This window comes from Carcharodon carcharias, chromosome 10, assembly GCF_017639515.1.
Source record: "Carcharodon carcharias isolate sCarCar2 chromosome 10, sCarCar2.pri, whole genome shotgun sequence".
NCBI classification, from domain to species: Eukaryota; Metazoa; Chordata; class Chondrichthyes; order Lamniformes; family Lamnidae; genus Carcharodon; species Carcharodon carcharias.
Window position 1 is genome coordinate 33825955 of NC_054476.1, and position 21314 is coordinate 33847268.

The following is a 21314-nucleotide window of genomic DNA, read 5'->3' on the forward strand; positions in this document are numbered from 1 at the left end:
CAGACAGGGGGACAGGCCTTGCTAGTACCACACCTGCTTTTTCAGATAAAAACATGTTTTGACCATCAATAATTCTCTCAGGCAAAGAACCTCAGAAATATAACAGACAATAGCCATGTTATTCCAAAAGCAAGATTTTCTTTAATATAGACTGTTAGGTAAACATCGGTGTCAGATTGGGTCGAACATCAGTGAGTTGAGACCTTAGATAGCTTTACTCAGAACTGAGACACAACAGAAAACTGCACTTTATACTTTTGATTGTAAGTATAAACTAGTTTTATGTTTGTTTGAATATCCTACATTTAGTTTTAGTGGATTTGAATTTCCTATATATTTATTTTTAGGAAGATTAGTTTATGTGTCACTTTGTAATATTGTAACCATTATTGCAATGTAATCCAAATTTAAGTTTATAATAAAATACTATTAAGTAACCATTATACAAAAGTTGTAGTCTCACTTTGTAAAGCCTCAGGACCCTAAATTCTCCAGAATTCTTCATTGAAGTGTTTTATGTTCTGAAAGAAGTTAACTCTTTAACAAGGATAAAACAGCGAGATTTAGGGACAGAGAGGTCAAACAGCAAAACTTCAGGACAGAGAGGTTAACACAGAGAGGCTTCAGGAGAAAGAGGTTAAAACAGAGACACTTCGGGACAGAGGGGTTAAAACAGTGAAACTTCAGGAGAGAGAGGCTAAAACAGTGAGACTCAAGTAGGAGTAGGGGTAAAATAAAAGAAAGGGTCCATATTCTATTCAGTTAAGATATGTCTGGGAGCTCAATCCCATGATTTGCACATGCTGCACTATGTGGGAAATTGTAGATTTTCCTGGCAGTCTAGATGACCGTGTGTTCAGGAGGTGCCTCCGACTGGAGCAACTCAAGCTCTGGGCTTTGTAGCTTGAGCAGCAGCTGAGGGCACTATGGTGTATTCAGGAGACTGTGAGGTTCGTGGATAACACATTTCAGGACATGATAACCCTGCAGCTTAAGGAAGTGCAAGCAGAGAGAGAATGGGTGACCGCCAGACAGAAGAAAGGGACCAGGCAGGAAGTGAGGGAATGCCCTGAGTGCATCTCACTCACAAACCGTTTCTTGGCTTTGGAAAATGGTGACAGTGACGGTTCCTCTGTGGGGTCCAACCAGAGCCAAGGCCATGGCACTGTGGGTGGTCCAGCTGCTCAGTGGGGGAGGAGGAAGTGTGGAAGGGCAATAGTGGTGGGGGATTCATTAGTGAGGGGAGTAGACAGGTGCTTCTCTGGCCATAGACGTGACTGCAGGATGGTATGTGCTATGTGCCTCCCGGGTGCCAGGGTCAAGGGTGTTAAGGAATGGCTGTAGGGTATTCTGAAGGGGGAGGGTGAATATCCAGAGGTTGTGGTCCATGTTGGGACCAATGACATAGGAAGAAAGAGAAATGAGGTCCTGCAGGCAGACTTTAGGGAGTTAAGTAGGAAAATGAAAAGCAGGGCTTCAAAGGCAGTAATCTCCGGATTACTCACGGTGCCATGCAGTACTGAGTATGGGAACAGAAGGATACAGCAGATGAATGTGTGGCTAGAGAGATGGTGCAGGAGGGAGTGCTTTAGATTCCTGGGACATTGGGACCGTTTATGGGGGAGGAGGGACCTGTACAAGTTGGATGGGTTACATCTGAACAGGAACAGGACCAACATCCTCATGGGGAAGTTTGCAAAAGCTGTTGGGATGGACTTAATCTAAATTGGCAGGGGGTTGGGACCCTGAAAAGTAGTTCAGAGGGGAGAGAAGCTGAGATGGAATTAGAAGTTAAAACCCTAGTATGTGTGTGAGTCTGAAAGGCAGAGGAAACGTAGGCTAGATAAGAGTTTAGCAAGGCTAAGTGGAATATATTTTAATACAAGGAGCCTGGGGAATAAGACAGATGAGCTGAGGGCACAGATAGGCACGTAGGCGTACGATATCATAGCTATGACCAAGACTCGGCTCAAAGAAGGGAAGGATTGGCAGCTGAACATTCCTGGCTATAGGGTATTCAGATGAGATAGAGAGGGGGACAGAAGAGGAGGACGGATTGCAATATTGATCAAGGAATCAATTATAGCAGTGAGGAGGGATGATATCTTGGAAGGATCATCAAATGAGGCCATATAGGTATAAGTAAAAATCACAAAAGGGGCAAACATGCTGTTGGGCATGTACTATAGGCCCCCAAATAGTCAGGGAGAGATAGAGGATCAAAAATGTAATCAAATTTCAGAGAAGTGTAAGAATAATAAGGCAGTAATAGTAGGGGATTTTAACGACCCAAGTATTAACTGTGATAGTTTTAGTGTGACAGGTAGGGAGGGGGCAAAATTCTTAAGCTGCATCCAGGAGAACTTTTTTAGCCAGTACGTAGAAAGCCCAATAAGGGAGGGGGCAATCTAGACCTAATATTCGGAAATGAGCCTAGCCAGGTGGAAGACATTTCAGTAGGTAGCATTTTAGAGATAGTGACCATAACTCAGTTACATTTAGGATAGCTATGGAAGGATAAATTGGGGCAGGAATAAAAGTTCTAAACTGGGGAAAGGCTAATTTTACTAAGATGAGATACAATTTGGCCAATGTGGGCTGGGAGCAGCTACTTGCAGATAAAACTATGTCAGAGCAGTGGGAGGCATTCGAGGAGGAAATAGCAGAAGTATAGGGCAAATATGTTCCTGAAAAGACTAAGCAGGGGACCAAGTCCAGAGAACCCTGGATGTCAAGGGGCATAAAGGTTAAGATTAAGAAAAAAAAATTCATGGCAGATACCGAGGGCTCAATATGGCAGAGTCCCTAGAGGTGTATAAAAAGTGCAGGGGTGAACTTAAAAAGGAAATTAGGAAAGCTAAGAGAGTGCTTGAGAAACCATTGGTGGGTAGAATAAAGGAAAACCCAAAGGGGTTCTTTAAATATATAAAGAGCAAGAGAGGGAAAGAGTAGGGCCAATTATGGAGCATGGAGGTAATCTGTGTGTGGACCCGGAAGACATGAGAACAGTCCTTAATGAATACTTTGCGTCAATCTTTACAATGGAAAAGGACAATGCAGGTATAGACATCAGGGTGGAGGACTGTGAACTATTAGAGGAAATTAACATAGAGAGAGAGAGAGGAGGTACTAATGGGTTTAGTGGCCTTACACATAGATGAATCTACAGGCCAGGATGAGATGTATCCCAGGCTGTCAAGGGAGGCAAGTAAGAGCTAACAGGGGCCCCAGCAGTAATTTTCAAATCCTCTCTGGCCACAGGTGAGGTGCCAGAGGACTGGACGACTGCTCATGTTGTCCCATTATTAAAAAAAAAGGAGGAAGGGATAGACCAGGAAATTACAGACTAGTCAGTCTAACCTCGGTGATGGGTAAGAATTCTGAGGGGCAGAATATATCTGTACTTGGAGAGACACAGATTAATCAGGGATAGTCAGCATGGATTTGTTGAGGGAATGTCGTGCTTGACAAATTTGATCGAATCTTTCGAGGAGGTTACCAGGGGTGTTGATGAGGGCAATGCATTTCATGTGGACTACATGGACTTTAGCAAGGTCCCTCATGGCAGACTGATGAAGAAAGTAAGAGCCCATGGGATCCAAGGCAAAGTGACACATTGGATCCAAAATTGGCTGAGAAGCAGAGTGATGATAGAGGGATGTTCCTGTGACTGGAAGCCAGTTTCCAGTGGGGTTCCACAGGGCTTGGTGCTGGAGCCCTTGGTGTACATAAATAGTTTGGACTTAAATGTAGGGGCTATGATCAAGAAGTGTGCAGATGACACGAAAATTGGTAGGGTGGGAAACAGTGAGGATGATAGCCGTAAACTGCAGGAGGATATCAATGGACTGGTCAGGTGGGCAGAGCAGTGGCAAATGGAATTCAACCTGGAAGAATGTGAGGTAATGCACTTGGGGAGGGGCTAACAAGGCAAGGGATTACACTATGAATGGTAGGACCCTGGAAAGTACTGAAGATCAGAGGGACCTTGATCCCTGAAGGTAGCAGGGCAGGTAGATAAGGTGGTTAAGAAGGCATATGGGATACAAGGTCATCAGGTAATAGGTAAGGCAAATGGAGTGTTGGCCTTTATTTCAAAGGGAATGGAGTATAAAAATAGGGAGGTCTTGCTGAAACTATACAAGGCACTAGTTAAACCACACCTAGAATACTGTGAACAGTTTTGGTCCCCTTATTTAAGGAAAGAAGTATTGACATTGGAGGCAGTCCAGAGAAGGTTCACGAGGTTGATCCCGGGGATGGAGAGATTTTCTTATAAGGAAAGGTTGAGTCAGTTGGGCCTGTACTCATTGGAGTTTCAAAGAATGAAAGACGACCTTATTGAAACATATAAGATTCTTCGGGGTCTTGATAGGGTAGATGTTGAGAGGCTGTTTCCCCTTGTGGGAGAGTCTAGGACCAGAGGGCATAATCTCAAAGTAAAGGGGTGCCCATTTAAAACAGAGATGAGGAGGAATTTCTTCTCTCAGAGGGTAGTCTCAATCTGAGGAATTCTTTATCACAGAGGGCTGTAGAAGCTGGGTTGTTAGGTATCTGCAAGGCTGAGATAGACAGATTTTTAGTCAGCAAAGGGAATCAAGGGTTATGGGGAAAAGACAGGGAGGTCGAGTTGAGGATTATCAGATCAACCATGATCTCATTGAATGGCGGAGCAGACTCTATGGGCTGAACGGCCTACTTCTGCTGCTACATCTTATGGTCTTATAGCCTTTATTAGCCAAGGTGTAGAGTACAAGAACAGGGGGGTTATGCTGGAACTGTATAAAATGCCGGTTAGGCCACAACTAGAATACTGTGTGCAGTTCTGGTCACCACACTATAGGAAGGATTTGATTGGACTGGAGAGGGTGCAGAGGAGGTTTACCAGGATGCTGCCTGGGTTGGAGGGTCTGAGCTATGAGGAAAGATTGAATAGGCTGGGGTTGTTTTCCTTGGAGCAGCGAAGGTTGAGAGGGGACCTGATAGAGGTGTGTAAGATTATGAGGGCATAGTTAGGGAGCATAGGAAGGCACTCTTTCCATTAGTAAGGGGCCAATAACCAGGTAGCATAGATTTAAAATGAGGTAGAAGGCTAAGAGGGGAGTTGAGGAGAAATTTTTTCACCCAGAGGGTGCTGGGAGCCTTGAACTCTCTGCCTGAAAGGGTGATTGAGTCAGAAACTCTTGTAACATTTAAGAAGTATTTAGATATTCACTTGCATTGCCATAGCCTCCAGGACTATGGGCCAAGCACTGAAAAATGGGATTAGTGTAGTCAGATCTTTGTTGACCAGTGTGGACATGATGGGCCAAATGGCCTCCTTCTGTGCTGTAAACATCTGAGTCTATGAGTCCATGAGAGATAATTTTGCTATAATATACAGTGCATATTTTATTCTGAGATATCTTTGTTTAGTCTAAATGCCCCTGGCACTTTATTTTAACACCAAGTCTATAGCTAGCATAGCTGACTAAGCTCTTATAATGATTTGAAATTTCTCTCAGTCGAGGATTAAGCCTGACAATAAGTTCGACTGAATAAATTTACCTTGCTGGGAGGAAAAGATAGCAAAACCTTAACACTGCACTGCTGGAGGTGGTGTCTTCCATATGAGATGTTAAACCGACCTGTCTGCCAAATTTGAAGGATGAGGGGGAACAAACTGGGAAATGGTACAAAAGTCAACTTATTCAAAATGCCAACAGAGGATAAATGGCTGCCTTCTGTGCTGTAAAATTCTACAATTGTAGAGGACTTGGACTCTTGCTCCTTTCCTCTTCTATTAGACTACAGAAAACATAAATCATAGTTAGAATCATAGCATAGTACACCACAAGAGGAGGCCATTCAGCCCATTGTGTCTTCACCGTCTCTTTGAAAGGAAATCCTGTTATTCCACCATCCTTTACCCATATCCCAGCAATTTTTCTCTTTTAATTATGTATTTTTAGCTACCATTGAATCTGGTTCCTATCAGGCCACAACCTCCAAATCTTAGCCGCTCATTTCATAAAAAAGTTTTTTCTTCATATCATCCCTTGTTCTTTTGTTAGTCACCTTAAATCTTTGTCCTCTTGTTACTGACATTGGAAACAGTTTCTCTCTATCTTATCCTTCCATGATTATAAGCAATTCCATCAAATCTCCTCTTATCCTTCGCTGCCTTAAGGGTCTTCTCCAATTTATCCCCAACAGCACCTGTACCTACACCATGTGGACTGCAGCGGTTCAAGAAGGTGACTCACCACCATCTTCTCAAGGGCAATTAGAAATGGGCAACAAATGCTGGCCTAGTCAGCGATACCCACATCCCATGAAAGAATTTTTAAAAATGTAATTGCAGTCCCTGAAACCACTCTAGTAAATCTCTTTTGCATCCTCTCCAAAACCATCATATCCTTCCTAAACTGCCTAATACTCCAACTGGGACTGAACGTGCATTATATATTTGTTTAGCAATTTTTCCTGGCTTCTCTACTATGCCTTTTTATAAAGTTTGGGGCCTGTGTATTGCAGAGTCTGTTTTACTAAAATTGGCCACACTGCTTATTCCTAGCAATCAACTCAAGAACAGAAAGAAATAAAGTATTTCATTCATATAGCACCTTTCACATCCTCGGGACTTCCGAAAGTGTTTTACAGCCAATGAAGTACATTTGTAGTGTAGTCACTCTTGTACTGTAGGATCAACAGTGGTTAGATCAACAATGGAAAAGGGTGAAGATAAAGGTCTAGTTACTGGAATATGAAATTTCAGGTCCTATTGTCATGTGTTTCTAGGGGCGTTGAGAGGTAACAGGACAGTTTTGGGTTTGTTTAACCATGTCTCATGATGCATCATGGGGTAACCAAGGTCTTCTCGAACTTGCTTGATTTCTCCAGGCTGGAGGCTTTTACAAGGTTTTAAATAAAATTTCACTCAAAAATTTTAGTCTGAATTACTGGCACTGTTCTCAACACTTCAGACGTCCACCGTTACATTGGGCCTTTACTTGAATCAGCCAATAACCAGGAACTCCAATCCACTTATATTACAGTCAGTTTCAAAATTATCTCTCACAGAGTGTTAAACACTTGCTGTATTTCAGGTAGCAACTGCTGTTGCTACGGTATGAGAGAGTTCTAATAGAGTTCTTTAAAATGATGAAAAGTTTGATGAGGTAGGCACAGAGAGAATGTTTGTGGCGAAGAGCAAAATTAGAGGCCTGCAATATAAGCTTGTCATCAAGAAATAAAATAGGGAATTCAGAAGAAACTTCTTTCGTGGTGAGAATGTGGGACTTGCTAATACAGAGAGTGGGTGAGGCAAATAGTGTATTTTAAGATGCATTTAAAGGGGACCTGAACGAGCATATGAGGAAAAAAGGAATAGAGAGTAATGCTGATAAGGTGAGAGTATGAAGGATAGGAGGAAGGTTAGGGTATAAATGCTGGCATTGACTGGTTGGGCTGAATGGCCAGTTTCTGTTCTGTGTATTCCACATGATCCTATATAATTGTTCAGTTTCTCACCTCTCAGCTCTCTTTCCCTTGTCCCTGAATCCTCATTGATAGGTTCAATCACGCCTACTCTCCCAGAAAGGTTTGGCCTCTTTTCCTTTGACTTCACTCCTTATAAGAACTTACGAACAGGAGGAGGCCATTCAGCTATTCAACTACATCATGGCTGATCTGAGTCTTGACTCTATTTGCCTACCTTGACTCCGTATCCCTTAATACCCTCCTTATCCAACAAAAATCTATCAGTTTGAATTTTGAAATTTTCAATTGGCCCCCAGTCTCAACAGCTTTTTTTGGGGAAGAGAGTTCCAGATTTCAATGAGACAATTTATCATTCTAGTGACCCTGTACTGCACCCTCTCCAAGGCCATGATCTCCCAGATGCCCTGCTAATTCTTCCCTGTTGTCCAAACTCCCGTGCCACTTCTGAACTGACAGCAGCTGGGAATCTCAGTTGGCAGGCATCATGAGGTCACTGTACCATGCTCCCATTCTAAAGTCCAGATGTATGCACCCCAGATTAGAACACTGGGAGCATCCCACATTCAAATACTCACCCTCTAGGTTAATGCATCACTTGCATTAGCTTTCTCCTTTAAACCATCCAATACATAAATCGCGCAAACACTAATGCACCCGCTACAAAATGTGGGGAGTTTAATGGGGGCAGGACCGGCAGAGTTTAGGGCTGCACTCCCTTAACAGGCAGGAAAGATTTGATGGGCCTGAGGATTTTTTTCGGTGGCAATAGCTGAGCCATATCAAAGTGAGATGATCCCAGATAACAAGAACAACTTGAATTTATATAGTGCCTTTAATATGGTAAAATATCTCAAAGCACTTCGTAGGAGTTTAAGCAGCTGAAATTTAAGACTGAGCTATAAAAGAAGCTCTTAGGAAAGATAACCAAAAGCTTGATCAAAGAGGTAGGTTTTAAGAAGTCCCTTAAAGGAGGAAAAAGATGTAATGGGGTAGAGAAGTAGAGGGGTGGAGAGGTTAAGGGAAAGAATTTCAAAGCCTTAGGCAGCTGAAGACATGATCACCAGTGGTGGAGCAATTAAAATTGGGAATGCCCAAGAGGCCAAAATTGGAGGAGTATAGAGCTCACAGAGGGTTGTAGGGATGTGATTGCACTAGAGAGAGTGCAGAGGTGATTTACCAGAATATTGCCTGGGCTGGAGAGTTTTAGTTATGAGGAGAGATTGGATAGTCTGGGGTTATTTTCCCTGGAGTAGAGGAGATTGAGTGGGGACATGATTGAGGTGTATCAAATTATGAGGGGCATAGATCTGGTAGACAGGAAGGAATTTTTCCCCTTTGTGGAGTGATCAATAACCGGGGGCATAGATTTAAGGTAAGGGGCAGGAGCTTCAGAGGGGATGTGAGGAAGAATTTTTTCACCCAGAGGGTGGTGGGAATCTGGAATTCACTGCCTGAAAGGGTGGTAGAGGCAGAAAACCTCATAACATTTAAGAAGTATTTGGATGTGCACTTGCGATGCCATGGCATTCAAGGCTATGGGCCTAGTGCTGGAAAATGGGATTAGAATAGTTAGGTACTTGTTTGACCGGTGCAGACTTGATGGGCCAAAGGGCCTTTTTCTGAGCTGTAGACCTCCATGACTCTATGACTATGACAAGGTCACTAAGGGCATGGATGGGTTTGAAAGCAAGGATGATAATTTAAAAATCAAGGTGTTGCCAGACCAGGAGCCACTGTATGTCAGCAAGCACAGAAGTGGTGGGCAAACGCAGGTTAGGATATGGGCAGCAGAGTTTTGGATGAGCTTAAGTTTTCAGAGGTTGGTAGATGGGTGGTCAGCCAGGAAAGCTTTGGTATTGATGAGGTTCCAGAAAGAGATGGGCTGAGACAGGAACGGGGTTGAGTGACATTTTATGAATATGAAAGTAGGCATTCTTGGTAGTGGAGAGGATGGGGGACTAGGACTAGGAGTTCAACTTGGCCAAAGAGCACACCGAGGTTGCAAACAAATACATGACTTTTCACAAACTTTCTGCTGTATTCCTCATGAATCTCCTCTTCCTCCCCTAACCTTAGCATCGAATACCTGCTTTGTGACGGAGTGGGGAGAGTGGGAGGAGTGCAGTGCAAGCTGTGGGATGGGCACCAAGAAGAGGCAGAGAATGGTCAAGATGCATCCATCAGATGGATCTATGTGCAAAGTGGAAACAGTACAAATGGAGAAATGTGGGATGCCAGACTGTCGTAAGTATAAGCAACACCCTGGAGCCGAGGTTGGGAATCCTATGCTAACTCTCAAAGTATTTGTCAAATTCCAAATGTCACCAATAATAGTCCTTTAAACATCACTCTTCTTCAATTCTAGAACAAGATACTTTATTAAAGAGAATTATAACAAACTGATATAGTTTTAAACTAAAAATCAATGTTTATCCTCTGGTTTTTCAATCAATTTTTTTTTATCACTTTATTACTAGAGTCAAATACAAGACGTTCTTCCAGGCTGTTCCACCTGACCAGGTGTAATTTGTTTGATGGACAGCTTCCTATGGGGTTAACATGGATGAGCATTGAAAAGCATATTTGTTAATCTATCTAATCTTTGGGATCAATTGTCAACCTCTTCCCCTGGGGTTAACTGGTCAGTAATGGCTTTGAAATGGGATCATTAGTAATGCAGTTGATGTCATTTTGAAAGTGGCCTAACTTCGAGGGGGGATCAATCAGCACTACCACCCAGGCGTTCCCACCAGACCCAACATTGACACCACTTCTTGTTTGTTATCTGCCTATAATAAATAACAAGAGATACCAGGTGGTGAAATTGGTCAACCCAAGAAGGTGAAAGGGACTCCTGATGAATCAGCAGCCTCATTTTACCCCATTGGCTAGTAAATAGAAAAGAAAATCGGGCACAGTGTTGTCAAAGGAGCTGTCAATTTCAGAGGCCCAAATTGTGCAATCGCTGCTGATTCATTTCACTGCACAGCTTCTAAAGTAGAAGTATCCAAACCAAACTCCCCATAGCACCTCACAATCCAGTGCATCAAACTCAAGCAGCTCAATTCTATTTGTGCTTCTTTTTCCTTATTCATTGGTTTGTCCTCCCTTAATTCTTTTTGGCCTGGAGGTTCAGGAAAGGTGCTATCCTTAGCATTGTTCCCCCATTGGTGAATGAATCCTAAATCAGAAAGACCAAGATTTCTTAGTTTAACAAATTAATGGGAACGTGGGTTTAAACTTTAAGGGCCAAATTTTAGTTTTATAGCCAAGTGCTAGCAGATCAGAAGCTCATTTTACATCCCATCCGATTTTCATTAGCTTCATTGGAAGCCTTCCTGAAATGCAATAAAAAAAAAGTTGTTAAATGAATACTTTGTATCTGTTTTTACAGTAGAGGAAGAGGATAAAATACCAGTAACAAAAGGGTATTAGCAAATGAATAAAGGCAACATTTTATTGGAATTGATATCAGTGACAAAATAGTAATAGAGAAAATAATGGGACTTAAGAAAGATAACTTTCCAGGGCCTAATGGTTCACCACCTGAGGGGAGTAAAAGGAGTAGGTGAAAGAATTGTGAAAGCTTTAGTAATTGTGCCTAGAGGTTAGGAAATGCAGGGTTGCTGCTCCTCCAGTACTATGTAACAAATGTCCCCAGTGTCAATTAGCCTGTTCTTTTAACTCAACAATATGCAGTTAATCATCTCACTCGATGCAAGAACTAATTTCAAGTCACTTCACTTGTTAGTTTCCCCATGTCTGTTGGCATCCCACCATCCATTTTGGAAATGGAAGCATGGTGAAGAGAGCAGAAACTGAAATCCCGGGGAGATCAATGGGGGAACTGTTCATGAAATTTCAAGCAGTTTTCTTTGGTTCGTTATGATCTCCAAAATCTAGCTCCATCAGCCAATCAAAAAATTGAGATGGTTGGGTCGCCTGAACTTACTAAGGGTTAATGAGGAATGTTTGTGCTAAAGCGTTGACCTGGGAAGCATTGATCTGCATTAATGTTGCGATTCGGCAGAGTAGATTTTGACTTTTTAACGACTGCTCTGTATTCGGTATCAGAGACCATTCCCTGTATGCTGACTCTCTGGTCAGACTGGAGTGACTGCAGTGTCACTTGTGGGATCGGCATGAGATCGCGGTGGAGGATGCTGAAAACCCCAACCGAGGTGGGGGAATGCAACGAGGAGTTGGAGCAGGTGGAGAAATGCATGTTGCCAGAATGTCGTAAGTACCAGTTCCACAATGGTGAACTTTACACCCATGGAATTACATTGAAGTTGTTGTTGCAGAAATATGTCATTGGAGCATTTATGCTCCACTTGAGCTTTCTCCCACTACTCTTCATTTAACCCTGTCAGCAGAACCTTTTATTCCTTTCTTCCTCATCTGTTTATTAAATATAACTGTTTTTTAAAGGCATCAATAATATTCACCTCAACTACTTATATCGCGGAGGCTGAGCGTTAACTCGCAGACACTTCCTCCTACCTCTCCCTGGACCATGACCCCACCACTGAACATCAAGCCATTGTTTCCAAGACTGTCACTGACCTCATCTCCTCTGGGAATCTTCCTCCCACAGCATCCAACCTGATAGTCGCCCAACCTCGGACAGCCCGCTTCTACCTCCTACCCAAAATCCACAAACAGAACTGTCCCGGTAGACCGATCGTGTCAGCTTGCTCCTGCCCCACAGAACTCATCTCTGATTATCTTGACTCCCTTCTCTCTCCCCTTGTCCAGTCCCTTCCCACCTATATCCGTGATTCCTCTGACACCTTACGTCCCATCAACAATTTCCAGTTCCCTGGCCCCAACCGCTTCCTCTTCACCATGGACATCCAATCGCTCTACACCTCCATCCCCCACCAGGATGGTCTGAGGGCCCTTAGCTTCTTCCTCGTACAGAGGCCCGAACAATCCCCATCCACCACTACTCTCCTCCGTCTGGCTGAACTTGTTCTCACACCGAACAATTTCTCCTTCAACTCCTCTCACTTCCTCCAAATAAAAGGTGTGGCTATGGGTACCCGCATGGACCCCAGCTATACCTGTCTCTTTATGGGGTATGTGGAACATTCCTCGTTCCAGTCCTACTCCGGCCCCCTTCCACAACTCCTTCTCCGGTACATCGATGATTACTTCAATGCTGCTTCGTGCTCTCGTCGGGACTTGGAAAAATTTATTAATTTTGCTTCCAATCTCCACCCCTCCATCATTTTCACGTGGTCCATCTCTGACACTTCCCTTCCCTTCCTTGACCTCGCTGTCTCAATCTCTGGTGATAGACTGTCCACCAATATCCATTACAAGCCTACCGACTCCCACAGCTACCTTGACTACAGCTCCTCACACCCCGCCTTCTGTAAGGACTCCATCCCATTCTCTCAGTTCCTTCGCCTCCATCGCATCTGTTCCGATGATGCTACCTTCAAAAACAGTTCCTCTGCCATGTCCTCCTTCTTCCTTAACCAAGGTTTTCCACCCACGGTCGTTGACAGGGCCCACAACCGTGTCCGGCCCATCTCCCGTGCATCCGCCCTCACGCCTTCTCCTCCCTCCCAGAAACATGATAGGGTCCCCCTTATCACCCCACCAGCCTCCGCATTCAAAGGATCATCCTCCGCCATTTCCACCTACTCCAGCATGATGCCACTACCAAACTCATCTTCCCTTCACCCTCACTGTCGGCATTCCGTAGGGATCGTTCCCTCCGGGACACTCTGGTCCACTCCTCCATCACCCCCTACTCCCCAACCTCCACCTATGGCACTACCCCATGCCCACGCAAAAGATGTAACACCTGCCCCTTCACTTCCTCTCTCCTCACCGTCCGAGGGCCCAAACACTCCTTTCAAGTGAAACAACATTTCACTTGCATTTCCCCCAACTTAGTCTACTGCATTCGTTGCTCCCAATGCGGTCTCCTCTACATTGGAGAGACCAAACGTAAACTGGGCGACCGCTTTGCAGAATACCTGCGGTCTGTCCGCAAGAATGACCCAAACCTCCCTGTCGCTTGCCATTTCAACACTCCACCCTGCTCTCTTGCCCACATGTCTGTCCTTGGCTTGCTGCATTGTTCCAGTGAAGCCCAACGCAAACTGGAGGAACAACACCTTATCTTCCGACGAGGCACTTTACAGCCTTCCGGACTGAATATTGAATTCAACAACTTTAGGTCTTGAGCTCCCTCCTCCATCCCCACCCCCCTTCTGTTTCTTCCCCCTTCCTTTTGTTTTTTTCCAATAAATTATATAGATTTTTCTTTTTCCCTCCTATTTCCATTATTTTTAAATATTTTTAAATCTTTTATGCTCCCCCCCACCCCCACTAGAGCTATACTTTGAGTGCCCTACCATCCATTCTTAATTAGCACATTCGTTTAGATAATATCACCAACTTCAACACCTATGTGTTCTTTTGTTCTGCCGTCTGTGACATCTTTTGATGATCTGCTTCTATCACTGCTTTTGCCTACAACCACACCACCCCCCTCCACTTCTCTTCCCCCACCCAACCCCCCCCCCCCCCCCCCACCCCCCCCACCAAAACCACCACCACCACCTTAAACCAGCTTATATTTCAACCCTTCCTGGGATTCACCTAGTTCTGTGGAAGGGTCATGAGGACCCGAAACATCAACTCTTTTCTTCTCCACCGATGCTGCCAGACCTGCTGAGTTTTTCCAGGTACTTCTGTTTTTGTTTTTACTTATATAGCAAGTTGTGCATTCTAACTACTCTCTGAATAAGAAGTTTTCCCTGAATTGTTTAATTAGATTTACTAGTAACTGTAATATTTATGAACCCTACAAGTGGAGACAACATCTCTGTATCTACCCTATCAACCTCCTTGATCAATTTTAAAGACATCCATCAGATCACCCTTCATCCTTCTCTTTTCTAGAGGAAACAGCCTCAGCCTGTTCAGTCTTTCCTGATCGAACTTCTTCATAATGTTTTTGGCCATTGAGCTTGAAGACATTTATCAGCCTGTATTTGTTGTAACTCTGCCTGATACTTGCTGATGATTATGGGAAATTTGGACTGTTATTCACTCAAATAGGTAACAATTTTCATTTATTATTGGGCCCCTCCACCGCTACTCCCATCAGCTTATATCAGACAACATTGAACACAAATGAACAAACATGACATTACCCAATTGATCCTTCCAGCCTTTCCCACGTAACTGTAATGGCTTGTACCTCACAACATATAGGCCAGGATTTTCCGGTCGTAGGCCGGGCTCGGCTGAGACGAGCGGGAGCGGCCGCGAATAAGACCGCTGCCCGCAATCGGGCTGCGACTGCCATTTCACGCTGGCTGGCCAATTAACAGCCATCCAGCGTAAATCACACGCTGCAGCACTTAGCGCTGCCTGTGTGGGGGGTTTGGAGGAGGATGAGCATGGAAGTTTACAGAGCTGCCTCAGGGAGCTGAAGCTTTTTGAACAGAACAAATAAAGAATTTAAAAATGTTAATAACATGTCCCCTCATGTGACTCTGCCAACCTGTACGGTTGGACGGGCAGCAAAAAATTTCATTTAATTAATACTATTAATTAATCGGCCTGTTAATTGTCGGCGGGCGCGCTGTAACTCCCGCGCGCGCCCACCAACCAAAATATCACGCGAGTGCACGATGACATCGGGACGCTCGGCTGACATCATCGCGCATCATTTTGCGCTCATTTGGGTTGGGCGTGCGCCCGCCAGACGAGCGCAATATTCTGCCCATAGACTTCTCGCCCCACCCCACCCAACAACTATGCGATCTCTTGGGAGAGGCAAAACACAGAAACACAAGCTAATTTGGGAAACACGATAATCTGGAATATTCTTCAACAACCTCCTTTAAATGGACATTAGATAAACACATGAGAGGCAAAAGAATAGGAGATTATGCTGATAGCTTTGGATAAAGAAGTATGGGAGGAGGCTCAGGTGGAGCATAAACACTAGTACAGTCTAACTGGACTGAAAGGCCTGTTTCCATCAGTAAGTCTAGGTAATTCTATCAGGGAGGTGATATAACACTTAGAATAAATCATAGAATGGCCACAGTACCGAAGGAGGCCGTTTGGCCTGTCAAGTTCGTGCTAACTCGCTTAAAAAGCAATTTAACTCGCCCCACTTCCTTGTCTTCCCCCTTCAGATGCTTGTCCAATTCTCTTTTGAAAGCCATGATTGAACCTGCACCCACCACACTCTCAGGCTGTGGATCCCAGACCCTAACCATTTGCTGCATAAATAAGTTTTTCCTTGTGTCACCGTTGCTCGCTTTGGCAATCATCTTAAATATGTTGCCTGTGGTTCCTGACCCTTCTGCAATTTCTCTTTATCTTCTCTGTCCAAACCCTTCATGATTTTGGACACATTTATCAAATCACTCAACTTTCTCTTCTCTAAGGAGAATAAACCCAGCTTCTCCAATCTATCTATATTACTCCTCTTAATTGTCATTATGTGTAACATTATATGTTACAACAAATTATCTTGAAAGCTGTTAAAAATGTATATTCTCATGGTGACTTATTTAAACAGAACCCTGACACTGTGTTTTACAATCTCCAAACCAATTTGCAAAACAACCCCAAAAACCAGAAGTTGACATTTTAAGGCTCCACAAATGTGGAGTTTGCCTCTGCCCCCAGAGGTATTAGGTGTTTGGAGGAGCCCAGGGTTAGAGACCTCAAAAGTGCATGGTGCTGCTGTTGGAATTTAATCGGTGAAAATCAGATGCTTAATAGCACAGAGTGCCAGATAATCTTCTCAGAACCTCCTTTGTAGCAGTGGAGTGAAGTGGAAAGATCAAGTCGCTGAGAGATGCCAGCTGGTAGCATCCTTGCCTCTGAGTCACAAGCTGGAGTCCCATGAGGGTTGAGTACAAAATTAAGAATGACACTCCGCTTGGCCGCAGTGCTGTCTTGTGGATGAGTTGTTAAACCAAGCAAGACCCTGTCTGCCCTCAAGTGGACACAAAAGGCTGCTATTTCATAGAAGAGCAGGGGAGTGTCCTCAGCCAACCGTTATCCCTCAATCAACATCAATCATTATCACACTGTTGTCTGTGAAAGCTTGATGCACATTGATTAACTGGTCCGTTTCCTACATTATGGCTGTAATTATCTTTTAAACGCGTTTCATTGGCTGTAAAGCACTTGGGTCATTGTGAAAAGTGCTATATAAATGCACATCTTCCTCTTCTTTTAATGAGGCAGGCTTACTGGGATTAATGTTGTGAAATCTTAAAGACTCTTTGTTGTGGATCACGGCATAAGCTGCACTACTTGCTATGTCTTAAGGAGAATGGGGGTGTTGAAATTCTACCACCCTTCTAGGAGATTCCGTCCTGCTACATCTCTGGCCAGACTACATCAGAAGGATCAGAATACACGACCAGATGCACACAACCCCATTGTACCCATGCTGCTTTTGGGTCTCAGAAGGGATAGATGCTGCAAGATTATAAGAGGTGATTATGCCAGAGGGTGTGGGAAGTCTATCCCTTGAGCATTCCTTTGTTCTTGGCTTTGCTGGGACCCACTGCAATGCCACACTGGCCTCTCTGAGCACACCAGTGGGCACACCATGAGAATCCAGATCAGGTCCGCCACCTGGGCTCTGGAGGTTTAAAATGTCAACTCCTGGTTAATGGGGCTGCTTTGCAAAGTGAAGTGGGTGAGGGGCAGGTGGTTACCAACTGGAACCAGTTTCTGGGAAACTATGGTACCAGCTCTCCAGATTTCATTTTTTTATATTCCTTCACAGGATGTGGGCTTTGCTGGCTGGGCCAACATTTAATGCCCATCCATAGTTGCCCTTGAGAAGGTGGGGATGAGTTGCCTTCTTGAACTGCTGCATTCATGTGGTGTACATACACTCACAGTGCTGTTAGGAAGAGAGTTCCAGGATTTTGACCCAGCAACATTGAAGGAACAGCGATATATTTCCAAGTCAGGATGATGACTGACTTGAGGGGAACTTCCAGTTGGTGGTGTTCCCACCTATCTGCTGCCCTTGTCCTTCTACATGGTAACGGTTGTGGGTTTGGAAGGTGCTGTCTAAGGAGCCTTGGTGAATTCCTGCAGTGCATCTTGTAGATGGTACACACTGCTGCTATTGTGCGTCAGTGGTGGAGGGAATGAATGTTTGTGGATGTGGTGCTAACCAGGCGGGCTGCTTTGTCCTGGACCATGTCAAGCTTATTGAGTGTTGTGGGAGCTGCGCTCATCCAGGCGAGATCTGACAATAGAGAACTCCATCCCTGGCAGCTCGAAGCAAGTGGGTGACAGAGATCCCATTGGCTTTAGTTGATAGTTGCCCTCTCAATGATCCTGCCAGATCGGCACTGACACCGGGATCCTGGAATATCAGGGTCCGTGCTGCTTTTGCTAAAAGCTCAGGTAATCAGGTGGCAAGTCCTAAGAGTAAAAATAAATTGCATTTATAGAGTGCCTTTCATGACCTTAAGATGTTCAAAAGAGTTTTACAAGCAATGGAATACTTAAGCATAATCACTGCTCTAATGTAGGAAACATGGCAGTCAATTTGCACACATAATGCGACAAACAGCATTGTGATAAATGACTAGATAATCTGTTTTATTGACATTAGTTCAGGGATAGGTACTGGCCTGACCACCAGGAGAACTCCCCTGCTCTTTTTTGAGATAGTGTCATGTCCAGCTGAGAGAGTGACAGGGCCTTGGTTTAACAGCAAATCAAGGGATCATGATTTTGTCATACTGAACCTGGATTTGGAAAGTTGGAATATTTGGATATGGAAATGACAATGGGAAGGATTTGGAAAGGATGCAGATGAGATTTACTGTACTGGTACAAGGTTTGAGGGACTTCGGTTATGTGGAGAGACTAGAGAAGGTGGAGTTGTTCTCCATCAGAGAAGGTTAAGGAGAGACTTAATTGAGGTGCTCAAAATCATGAGCCCTTTTGATAATGTAGATAAGGAGAAATTGTTTCCAGTGTCAGGAGGGTCAGTAATCAATGGATTTATGATAATTGAGGCGGAGGATGATTGAGGAGGTGGTAGAAGAAAACAGTTTGGAGGTCAGATTTCCTTTTGCATAGTGAGTCCTGAAATGCACTGCCTAAATGTGTGATAGAAGCAGATTTCAAATGGTAATTGTTTAAATGCTTGAAATGGAAAAAAATTTAAAGAGCTATGGGGGAGAGAGCAAGGGGAGAGGGACTGAATGGATAACTCTTTCAAAGAACCGACACGGGCACACTGGGCTGAATGATTGTGCGAAAGAACACGGATTTGTGCCTTTACCAGTTCCCAACACTGAATGATTAAGAATAGAAACTTGTGCAATGAGTTTCATGGATAAATAGAATGATGAAACACAGAAAGGGTCATTCAGCCCATCTTGCCTGTGTCAGCCCTTTGATCCCAACAAATAATCTGAAGGCTAGAGATGTTAACTGGAGCTATGCCAGTTGGTGAAGTTAAAATGAAAACATAGCAGCTTTCTTTGCTGGAGAGAGTTTATTGACTTAATACAAAGACAACAATACCAGTGTCCCAGCTACCCTGCTATTCTCATTTATAAGCTTTAGAATGATTGACCTAAACAGAAATGGTGAAGCTGGTGACCGCTTTGGTGCCTTTGGAGATGGCATGTTTGCCCAGTTCCCCTGGCAGCATGAGGCGGATAGCACTCTGGATCTCTCTGGCCGAGATGATGTGGCACTTGTTGTAGTGAATGGGATGCGAAGCCTTGGAGGCGATGCGCTTGAAAATATCAACAATGAAGGAATTCATAACACTCATGGCCAACACTCAACACACGAGATCCTGGTGGAAGTGTGGACCTGGGTCAGCACCCTGTGGAATAAGTGTGTAAGTGGAATAGCTCTGCTTGCGAGATTTCCTCTGCTTCTTGGGTGGCTTCTTGGTGACTTTAGTCAGTGACTGCTTCGATGCCTTACCCTTAGCCGCAGCTGCCACCTCAGGCAGTCCACTCAACTTGGACCAACTCAAATCAGCTAAAAGCACCCACTGCAGGGCTCGAGCTCACAATTCTGCGATCAAGTGTCTCATGCTCTACTGACTGAGCTAAGTGAATATTTATAATCTTTCAAAATCTCTCGAAAACGTTGAGAATGAAGGAGTTCATGACACTCATGGCTTTGGACCTGGGTCAGTACCTTGTACACGTAAGCAGATTTCCTCTGCTTCTTGGGCGGCTTCTGTCATCGACTGCTTTGACCCTTGCAGGATGCTCCGCCCTTAGCCGCAGCCGCCACCTCAGGCATTCCACTCAACCTGGACCAACCTAAGTTAGCAAAGCCTATTGCACCTGGTATTACCAGGCAGTCTCCCATCCAAGTACTACTCAGGCCGGAGTCTGCTTAGCTTCTGAGATCAGACAAGATCAGGCGTTTTCAGACTAGTATGGCCGTAGGTTGGATATTTATATGTGTATAAATACCCAGCCCTATTTAGCAATGTAATTGCCAATAAGTCTTAACAAGGTGATTCCCATTAAACCTTAACAATGCAATGAATAAGACATTGACAAGAGAGAGTATGTGGGAAGCTGAGAGAAAATGGAAGAGGATAATTCAGGAGAGCGAATGCCCTAATGGCAATGGAAGAATGGAGACTGATGTAGAATAAGAGAAACTAAGGACTTGAGATAAGAAAATAATTTCCTGGATCAACAATCTTATCTTCTACTCAGTTCAGAAATGTAAAAGGGGTGCTAAGAGAAATCCCAGAGAAGGGGAACCAATGTCATGTCACGGACAGACTTGGAATATAGATGGAGTTAGAGGTAGGAGGCAACTATCATTATCATTCTATGAATCTATGAAACTCATTGCACAAGTTTCTATTCGTAATCATTCATTGTTGGGTACTGTAAGGCATAAATCCATGTTCTTACACAGAATCATTCAGGCCTGTGTGTCTGCAGTTCTTTGAATTGCATTCTGTCCATCTCCCCTTGCCCTTTTCCCCCAGAGCCCTGTAAATTTCTCCTTTTCAAGTATTTATCCAATGCCCCTTTGAAATATTCTCCCTTCGCACATTTTGGCAGTGTATTTCAGAACTCAGGACCCAAAAGAAAATTTGACCTCCAAATTTTTTCCACCTCCCCACCCCCAGTTATCTTAAATACTTTGGTTACAGACCCTTCTGTCACTAGAAACAGTTCCTCCTTATCTACTCTATCAAAAGACCTCATAATTTTGAACATCTCAACTAAATCTCCCTGTTTCAATTGAAGGGGGTGTGTTACTCTCTGTAAATGTTTATGTTTTTAGATTGATTGATTCACCCAGCAAAAACTAGCATGTTATTCACTCTGAATCAACAATAATCATCACTCATTGAAGTTTGGGCTTCTTTATGATGTTGGAGATATTTAAGCTCATCCTTTTCTTTCAATTGCAGCCACTGATTGCATGGTCTCCGAATGGTCAGAATGGTCAGAGTGCAATAAGTCTTGCGGAAAGGGACATGTGATCAGGACCAGGATGATCAAGCTGGAGCCGCAGTTTGGTGGGGCTCTATGCCCTGAGACTGTCCAACGCAAGAAGTGCAAAGTGCGCAGGTGTTCGAGGAGGCTGAGCGATGAAAAGAGACGTCGCAAGGAAGCTCCAGAAAGGCAAAGGAATAAACAGATGAGGGGAGACCCTGACATTCCAGAACATACAGGTACCTGAGTTCCTAATGAGGCATCAGACACGTTACTCAATAAACCCAAAGTTCAGACATTGTTATTTCTTATGTAAACTGATGCTGTCTTCCTAGCATCATGCATGGTAGAGCACGCTATGTTAAG

The 21314-nt window shown here is 44.0% G+C and overlaps 1 protein-coding gene and 1 pseudogene across 1 annotated transcript in view; one reads left to right on the forward strand and one right to left on the reverse strand.

The window, feature by feature from the left end:
* The window catches only part of spon1b (spondin 1b), a 393024-nt gene that overhangs the window by 363435 nt on the left and 8275 nt on the right, over positions 1-21314 (forward strand). The window contains exons 13-15 of the mRNA XM_041197861.1: positions 9559-9726; positions 11557-11721; positions 20924-21187. Of these exons, the coding sequence (XP_041053795.1) occupies positions 9559-9726; positions 11557-11721; positions 20924-21187 (597 nt within the window). The remainder of the gene's footprint in view (positions 1-9558; positions 9727-11556; positions 11722-20923; positions 21188-21314) is intronic.
* On the reverse strand, positions 19815-19933 carry LOC121283729 (annotated as a pseudogene).